At 40.3% G+C, this 9,597-nt stretch overlaps 1 protein-coding gene across 1 annotated transcript; it reads left to right on the forward strand.

The window, feature by feature from the left end:
• The first annotated feature begins 852 nt into the window (after positions 1–852).
• LOC131240142 (endochitinase EP3-like) lies at positions 853–2,610 on the forward strand. The gene is made up of 2 exons (XM_058238214.1): positions 853–1,283; positions 2,051–2,610. The coding sequence occupies exons 1-2, from the start codon at positions 872–874 to the stop codon at positions 2,455–2,457; spliced, it is 819 nt and encodes a 272-aa protein (XP_058094197.1). The 5' UTR covers positions 853–871; the 3' UTR covers positions 2,458–2,610.
• Positions 2,611–9,597: the final 6,987 nt, after the last annotated feature.

The raw sequence follows: 9,597 nt of genomic DNA on the forward strand, positions 1-9,597 counted from the left end.
GTATCACCGTGGGTCCCACTCATCGAATCCTGTGTTAAGCTTAACCTACAAAGATTTGTAATGGACTCAGACCTAAAAAATGCATGCTGGGGATTACTGGGCAAATGCATCACGTGGGTCCCACCTACATCTCACATTTTAGAGCAAAATCCAGAATGATGGCCCCAACCACAAGCCAGTATGGAACACATGCACAGGATCTGAGTTTTCCATCTGGTGGGTCGCAACAGCAAGGCAGTTTCACTCCTCCGGTGTGCCACATTTTAAAATGCAAATGCACAGTTATGACATTTTTTTTTTTTCCGTTATATATGCTGTGGCCCACCGAAAGTATTAAATAAATCAGACGTGCTACATGGTGCTGCTCCTGCACCCACATGACTGCAAGACTAGCAAACTTCAAAACTGAGATGGTTAAATAACTAAAAAAAATTACTTCTTCAGTTTTGAACCACTCATTTATCAAGGCTGTCACTTGGGTGGGCCATCATTCAATCACCCCAAATCATGATTGAGCAATTTTAACCATTGGATTGCTGGCTTACAATTTGGCATGTCAGATCTAAATGAATGAACCAAAAATCCACATTCAACTGGTGAAAAAGGCAAACATAGAGACGAATTGGACAGCTCATCTTCGCTGTTTTTGGGCCATCACATCAAGGTTCTACTTATTCACAATATAACATGTGCACCTTATCAGATGGCCCACCATGATAACCGTTTCTACGAATCAAGAGTCAAATTGTTCACGGCAAGAAAAGTTGACGATTCAAACCTTAAACTAGCGACTAAAAACTATAAATATCGTCCCCTTGCCTAAGGCCCATAACACAGTACCTTCCTTTTCTCTTCTTTCCCACTTAAAAAAATGGCATTACTTGGTAAGAAGAACTTACCAGCTATCATCTTGGCCGGAATTCTCGTCAGTCTCCTGCCGGAATTCATCTCCGGTCAGAACTGTGGCTGCACGCCGGACCTCTGTTGTAGTCAGTTTGGGTTCTGCGGCACCGGCGATGCATACTGTGGGAACGGTTGTAGGGAAGGCCCATGCAGCGGCTCGTCCGGCGGCACTGGTGCGTCCGTCGCCGACATCGTGACGCAGGCGTTCTTCGACGGGATCATCAATCAGGGCACCGGCAACTGCCCTGGCAAGAGCTTCTACACTCGTGCAGCGTTCATCAACGCCGTCGGATCGTATCCTGAATTTGGCACGGGGACATCGGACGACTCCAAGCGCGAGATTGCTGCGTTCTTCGCACACGTCACCCATGAGACTGGATGTAAGCGTGCTATTTTATTTTATTTTTTATTTTTTAAATTTACTTTCAGCAGCTATTCTATCTTGAATGATGGGATGATCCTAACCGTTGGACTGTCAAATGTTGATAGTTATTTGAAACTTTTGACTGTCCATTTCTTTTTGTGATCGTCCAATCAGAGCGGATTTTGGGTCATGGACACTCCCAAATGGAATGGACGCGGTTTGGCTGCCACTAGCCAGGTGGCTAGTAGTCGGTGCTTTGTGGGCCCCACCATGATTTATGTATTTTATCCACACCGTCCATCTATTTTTACACATCATTTTAGTATTATGATCCAAAAATAAGGCAGAAAAAAATATCAGGTGGACCAAACAGTAGTGATTGAACGTTTACCATTAAAAACCTCTTAGGGCCCACTGTAATGTTTATTTGACATCCAACCTGTAGATTAGGTCATACAAACCTAAATGAAGGCTAAAAACAAATATAAGCTTGATCCAAAACTTTTGTAGCCTTAAGAAGTTTTTAATGGTAAGCGTTCAATCAACACTGTGTGGCCCACTTGAAATTTTTATCTACATCAGTTTTGGGTTCATGCCATAAAATTATCTAGAAAAATGGTTGGACGGCATGGATGAGACACATACATTATGTTGAGGTCCACATGGCACCGACCACTAGACATTGGCTAATGGCGGGGGAGTATCTAATCCGTTTCCAAGGATGGTGGCAGTTTAGAATGTGTGAAAAGACTAAAATGCCCTTAAATCTTGTTGTTTTTACAGTTCTTTGCAAAATAGAAGAGGATGATGGTGCATCGAAGGACTACTGCGACGAGACAAACACTCAATATCCGTGCGTCGCTGGCAAGGGCTACTACGGCCGTGGCCCGCTCCAACTGTCGTGGAACTACAACTACGGGGCTGCTGGAAACAGCATCGGATTCGACGGTCTAAATGCTCCAGAAACTGTGGCCACAGATGTGACGGTGTCGTTCAAGTCAGCCTTGTGGTTCTGGATGACCAATGTCCACTCCGTCATTGGCCAAGGCTTTGGTGCTACGATTAGAGCGATTAACGGTGCGATCGAGTGCGATGGCAAGAGGCCCGATCTTGTGAATGCACGAGTTGGGTACTACACAAACTACTGTAACCAGTTTGGTGTGTCACCTGGCGACAATCTCACTTGCTAGAGACCGTTGTTTCCTCGTTTCTATTTCTAGATTGCTCGATGCATGCCGTACAAATAAATGAAAATGTGGGCTAATTCCCGCAGATATCGTTTGTAACAGTTCCGGTATACCACATCCGACATGCAGTAAATAAAACAATGGCATCTTAATTCTTGATCATGGTGAGAAAAAATTCAAACATTTTGAGAAAAACTCATTCTAATCAATCTCCAGGTTTGTCGGTTCAATCGAAAGTGAGGTGGTGGACTGGTAGTCCTGTCTCTCGATTATATATAGACCTCTACATTTTGTAATAGTCGGTTGTTTATCTCAGATGGTGGCTGTTTGGATGTTATAACAGAGTATATGATAGGTGAGGGTCGCCGGTTCTATCATGGCCATTTGGATGTTACGTTAAAAAAAGAAAAAGAAAAAAGTGGAACTTACTATTATGAGAATCTCTGCCCAAAAATCAAGCAAGCCCATCACTCAATGTCCAAGGACCATTAATGAGATGGTACCTCGTTTCAACACTTGAGGTCTTGGGGGTGGCTAACATGGAGTGTGTGTACTGACATGGGTGTATACTAACAAGCTGACCCATATTAAAAAAAATAATAAAATAAAAATGATACGCTTATATGAGACTTTGGAATGGGTATTGGGTACGGGTGTACATCAAGTCGAACCGAGTCAAGCTGACCTCAACTTGACTCGGCTCGGCCACTATCTGACCTCAACTTGAACTCGGCTCAGTCCCTAACTGGTGAGCTTGGCTCGGTTCGATCAGCAGCTTGGGCCAGTTCGAGCCGAGTTCAAGCCGAGTTCAAGCTAAGTTTATGTGTGTAGCATTTTCACAAACACCTAAACTGCACCTTCAAAATCTCACTGTATTTAAAACTGCAACAATAGTTTTACGGGTATTTTATCAAACGCATTCTAAGCAACATAAAAATCAAGAAAAAAAGTATTGGTTTCGTATACATACCTTCCTTGTCACCAACCACACTTCTTTGAGTATTTTATCAAATACTTGGTGAGCAACATCAATATTAAGGTAACCGAGTCACCGAACTAGTTCGATCCGAGTCGAGTCGATTTGGGGCCAGCTTGAACTTGGCTCGAACTCATTTTCGAGCTCAAAATATCAGCTCGACTCGACTCGGCTCGAACTCAACTTTGAACCGAGTCGAATCGAACTTTTCCAAGTCGAGTCGAGCGAGCTAACTGAGCTAGCTTGGTTCGTGTACACCTCTACTATTGGGTTATCGGGTCGATGGCTGGGTGCAGACCTAGATTCGTAACCTGTGGGACTGGGTTGGGATGGATTCTAGGATATTGGGACGGCCGTGAGTGGACCAAGATTGGGATATAGGCCAGCATGGCTCTAGGCACTTGTCACCTGTTGGGTTGGCTTGAATCCAACGAGTTTTGGCCCTTGGATATAGTGGGTCAATTATAAACTATCATGGCCACTGAGAATAATAAAGAATTCATAGGCAAATGCTATTTACAGCTGTTCAACCAGCACCCCACATGATGAGGTAATGTGCCATCTGTAAATTCACCAAGCAGGGGTCTGGCCTGTTTGATTTTTCATGATGCATGTAAATTCCTGGTAAATAAGTAATTATTAATTTTTCACGTGTTTGAAAATGGGTGAGTAATTCTACATAGAAAATTAGTCCAAAAATGTCGACTTAAATCTGTGGGCCCCACCATAATTTATATGGTATATGCTTGTTGTCCATCTGTTTTATTAGAACATTTTAGGGCAAGAGCCGGAAAATGAGGCAAATCCAATGCTCAATTGGCCCGTATGAAAGGAAACAATGACCTTAATTCCCCCACGTTTATTCACCATCTAACCCGTTCATAGGGTCATATAGACATGGATATATAAGGGAAAACCATAAACATAAGCTTGATCTAAAACTTCTAAAGGCCCCACGAAGTTTTTAATGGTAGGTGTTCAATTCTCACAATTTCGTGTGGTGTGATCCACTTGAGCTTTGGATCTGCCTCATTTTTGGGCTCATGCCCTAAATTCAGTTGGCATAATGAATGGGTGGTGTGGATAAGACACACATTATGGTGGGCCCCACATTTATTTTACAAATTTCTAGTCAGCATTTCAAAAGATGCAGTAATTACTTGGTAAATAATGATTACTCATTTACAAGGTAATTACAGTTGAACCAGAAAATCAAACAGGCGCTTTAGCTCCCGTGTCATGGTGGAAATTCTAGCATGCCTAACCATAAAGATTGCATGCGTTGGACATCAATACGCAGTGAACGGCTATTGGCCCGGCAAAGCTTGGAGCTAGTTCTCAATCCATATTTGGCTCTATCACGGCGGATCTTGATCCAAATCGCATGCTCCAATTTAATAATTAGGTTGGATCCCGTTAACCTGGATCCTCCACCCCTATAACTTGGCATTCCAGTTTGATACCCAAATTAAGGCTTATGAAAATGTGACAGGGTCTCATTAGAATATAGGTTGAGGTTGCTGGGCAGTGTTGTTGGGTTACAATAAAAAATGTGATGCCTTGTAGGCAAAGTGACAGGGTTGCACTAGAAAATGTGCATGATAGGGTTGCACTAGAAAATGTGATCAGGTTGTTAGATGGAGTTTTGCTAGAAAATGTGATAGAGTTGTAAGACAGTATGGTGGGGTTGCCCTAGAAAATGTTATGGAGTTGTTCAACAGTGTGATGTGATTGTACTCGAAAATGCCATGGAGTTGCCCTAGAAAATACAATGGCTTCTTTTTTTTTTAAAATATTAGATGTGATGGGGTTGTAGGCAGTGTAATGGGGTTTCACTTAAAAATGTGACGGTGTTGCTAGGTAGTGTAGTGGTGTGTCACTAGAATATGGATGGGGCTGCAGGCAATGTGATAGGGTTACAATATTAGAAAATCTGATGAGGTTGCTGGGCAAAGTGATGGGTTGCACTAGAAAATGTGATGAAGTTCTTCGACAGTGTGATGGGACTATGAAAAGTATGATGGAGATTCACTAGAAATGTGATGAGATTTCGCTTGAAAATATAATGGGGTGTTCGACAGTATTGTAATTGCACTAGAAAATGTGACGGGAGTTGCTGGGGCAGAGTGATCATGTTGCACTAGACAATGTGATGGGGTTGCTCTAGCAAATGCAATGGGATTACTGAGCAATGGGATAGTTTTTCACTTAAAAATGTGTTGGGATTGTCAAAAAGTATAGTGGAGTTTTACTAAAAACTATGACAAGATTGCTTGACAGTACGATAAGGTTATAATAGAAAATATGATGGGGTTGCCGGATAAAATATTTATACTAAAAAATCTGATAGGTTTTCAATAGTGTTGGGATTGCACCAAAAAATGTGATATGGTTGTTGGATGGTGTGATAATGTTACACTATAAAATGTAAAGGCATTGTTTGGCAGTGTGATAGGGTGGCACTGGAAAATGTGATGGGGCTGTTAGTCAATGTGATGGGGTTGCTCTAAAACATGTGATGAGCTTGTTAGTCAATGTGACCGGGGTTCTCTGACAGTGTGATCAGGGTTTCACTAGAAAACGTGATGGGGTTATCAGGCAATGTGGTGTGGTTTTAGTAAAAAATGTGAGGAACTAGAAAATATGATGGGATTACCAGGTAATGTGGTGAGATTTTATGAGAAAATGTGATGGGGGGTAGTGAGGCAATGTGATGGGATTTCACTAGAATATGTGTTGGGTTTGCCAGGCAATGTGGTAAGGTTTTGCAAGAAGATATGATAGGTTACTAGGCAGTGTGATGGGTTTCACCAAAAAATGCATGGGGATCCATAACCAATCTTGCGGGGATTTTATAAGAAAATGGGATGGTGTAGCAAAGCAATGTAATGAGGTTGGCAGAGTGATGGGCTGCACTAGAAATTGGGATGAGTTGGTAAGTAGTGTGATGAGGTTTCATTAGATATTGTGGTGGGATTTTATTAGAAAATGTAATGGGTTTGCCAAGCAAAGTGATGGAATTTCACTAGAAAATATGATAAGGTTTCCAAGCAGAATAATGGACTAATATTAGAAAATGTGATGGGGTTGCCAGCCAAGATGATGGAGTTACATTAGAAAATGTAACGGAGTCTTGAGGCAAAATGATGGGGTTGTTAAATAGTGTGATGGGATTTTACTGGATAATGAGATAAGGTTGCTAGGTAGTGTAATAAGGTTTTCACTAAAAAAAATGTGATGGATTACTAGGCATTGTGACGGGATTTCACGAAAAAAAGATGGAATTATTGGAATGTGATGAGTTTGCACTAAAAAAATATGCCAGGATCACCGATCAATGTGATGAGGCTGCACTAGAAAATGGGATAGGCTTAGTAGATAATGTAACGTTGTTATAATGGAAAATGTGAGAGTGCGTCTAAACAAGCCCTTAGCAGATGAGTGTTTATTTTTGCATAAAATGGTGGTCCTTTATTATTTTGAAGAGGCCATACAAGGCACAGTAATCTATAATAAACAAGGCCTAGACCCGAAGTGCTGAGTAAGAAGCGATTGTAAACCTAGATACTATCTTGATTAAACTATCTACTACTATTAATCCATGTTCCTTTTTAATTATGCATTGATTCATTGCATCATGGTCTAAAATAATTTGGCTCTATTTGTCATCTATGGTCAATTTACAAATTAACACCTTTGCTTGCACCAATAGGTATCTCCCATCCATAAGGTGCACCCTAGCAAGTTGAAGATACAATCAAAACTCCAAGAACTAGGTGGGCCACATGACTTGAATTTAGTAAGGAATATTTATGCTGTTTTCTTTGGTGGTGGCCCACCTAAATTTTGGATCAGCCTATTATTGGGGCCCACTTAAGGTTTAAAGTATCATCATAAACTGGCATGTATTCGATTGTACAGGGTGACAGTGGTTTATATATATGGTCCATGAAGGTTACAGCTGTACCAGGGCTGCATCAGTAGTAACTGATACACCGGTTTCAAACCTTGTGCTGGACGCATGGGTTCTCAAGATTGTTCAGATGGTCCACGTTAATTCAAATTAAACTGACTAAACTAACCAACCTCTGGAATTAAAATTAAATATCAAATTACCACCCATCAAATGTCCATAGATATGCCATGTAAAATATAATTTCACTTCATAATTTTTTAATTTTATATAGTGGTTTACCATTCATCTGCAGAGGGACCCACTCTTAATTGCCCTTTTGTCAAAAACTTCACCTTTATTTGGTCCTAACCAATGGGCCAATGTTGGGAAAACAGATAGCCTGTGATCAATGACATGCACCATCCATCATGTGGGCCCCACCATTGGTTGCTAATTCATCCTAAAAAATTACTTTGATTGGATGATTTTAACATGCTTCAGTGACTATAAAAATGTAAAAGCTACATTGATTACAATAAAAAAGGTTAATTTGGCACTGATAGAGACTGCCCATATCGTGGGAGGTCACCTTTGATCGTCCCTTCCTCTTGAATGACACGTCGACCTGAGAATCCTATCCATCTAATTAGACGATGGGAAATTGGACAATCCATTTTGATTATAATACATGTCCAACCACTAATCAAGATCGTCCATCATGTGCTATCCACTGACGCAGGGAAGAGCATCTAATGAAGAAGAAGAAGAAGATTAATGTCTTCAAAGTTATTAGAACCTTAAATCTACAAGAAGAGTTCTTGATTTCACAAAAAAATGAGAGTGGAAATTTGATTATTTTATTGAATAATTATTTGAAATGCTCCATTACATAACTTATATGAAAGACCCAAAATCTTATTAGAAGTCCCCATTTGAGTAGAATAGAAATTATTTGAAAAAAAAAAATCTCTCTAAAATAGAAATTCTAATTTGAATGGAATAGAAAATACCCAAATATTTTTGGCCTAATTACGAGCAACTTCCAAAAAAAAAAAAAAAAGGCATAAATTCTAAAACTACAAGAATAAATGATTTTTTTTTTTAATCTTCTAAAATTGCAATATTGAACCAAAGGGGCGTGTTTTCTAGTGAAACAGATGAATTTGGCTTACATAGCTGGCTAGTTGATATAGAGCGGGTCACGGACATTTTCATGGCCAAGATGGACTAGAGAAGGCCTGATCGGAGACGAAAGTGATTAGGACCATCATAACTTTAAGACAATCGTATCTCGCAAATCGGAATGAGTTTTTCAACATATCAGATATGATTTTGTGGTAGGAGAAGCTACTTTAACCAATCAACCCTGCTATGCTGAGTTGCCCACGCCGGATTTGCAAGATTCATCAGATTGACGGTTGAAAGTCCACTTTATCTTCATTTTTACTATAAATAGTAAGTTTTAGTTTGATCATAACTTTTGATCCTTTGAGTTTTAGGAATAGTGCCCAACATGAAAATGTCTTAGAAAAATTAAGAGAATAACGAGGTTAGGCCGAATTGGACACGTACTATTTTTTACTATTTATATTAAGTCACATTTTCAGGAGTCTGAGTCTAAAATTCCGCCCTAAGTTTTGAGTTCACTATTTAAAGGATTGTAACTTCAAATTTTTTTTAATTATAAAAATTATCATCAGTTAATTTATTTTTGAATTTATTAGAATTTATTTCTATTTTATCCCTTGTGGATTCGAGGAAACTCTATGAGGAATCCGGAGAACTCTGTGGATTTGGAGTAGTTATCCTCGAGGAAGATGGTGATCAACCTCATCACGTCCTTCCTTGCATCAATTGGTATCAAAGCGAGGACTCCCCTTGCGTTGATGGCAACTAATGACGGATTGGACCAAAATCCTATGGATGGTGATTTAGGGATTCATTATCTATGGAGAAGAATGTAAGATTTTCACAGGAGAGTCAGTTGACCATGCAAGGGTTGCAGGTAACCTTCAACTGTATTGTGGACGTGCCAAATTTGCCCCGAGTCCAAGGCGATACTCAACCGCCTATGATCGTTGTATGACATAACCCCGATTTTCGTAGAGCACTTTTGGAGGTGAATCGTAGGGCTACCCCATATGAGTCAAGCTTTAGCGACAAGGACATTGGTGTTGTTGTTGCCCGACGACCGGTCTATGGAAATGATCGACTAGATCATGCTGAAAGAGACTATCAAGGTAAGGCAGAACTCCCCAGTTTTAATGGCTTA

The sequence above is a fragment of the Magnolia sinica genome, chromosome 3 (genome assembly GCF_029962835.1).
Source record: "Magnolia sinica isolate HGM2019 chromosome 3, MsV1, whole genome shotgun sequence".
Taxonomy (NCBI): domain Eukaryota; kingdom Viridiplantae; phylum Streptophyta; class Magnoliopsida; order Magnoliales; family Magnoliaceae; genus Magnolia; species Magnolia sinica.

What these genes read in the sequence shown, in the direction of transcription:
- LOC131240142 (XM_058238214.1), top strand. Translation starts at nt 872, where the DNA reads ATGGCATTACTTGGTAAGAAGAACTTACCAGCTATCATCTTGGCCGGA. An exon ending in CGTCACCCATGAGACTGGAT is followed by an intron (nt 1,284 to 2,050) that starts GTAAGCGTGCTA and finishes TTGTTTTTACAG; the next exon opens with TTCTTTGCAAAATAGAAGAG.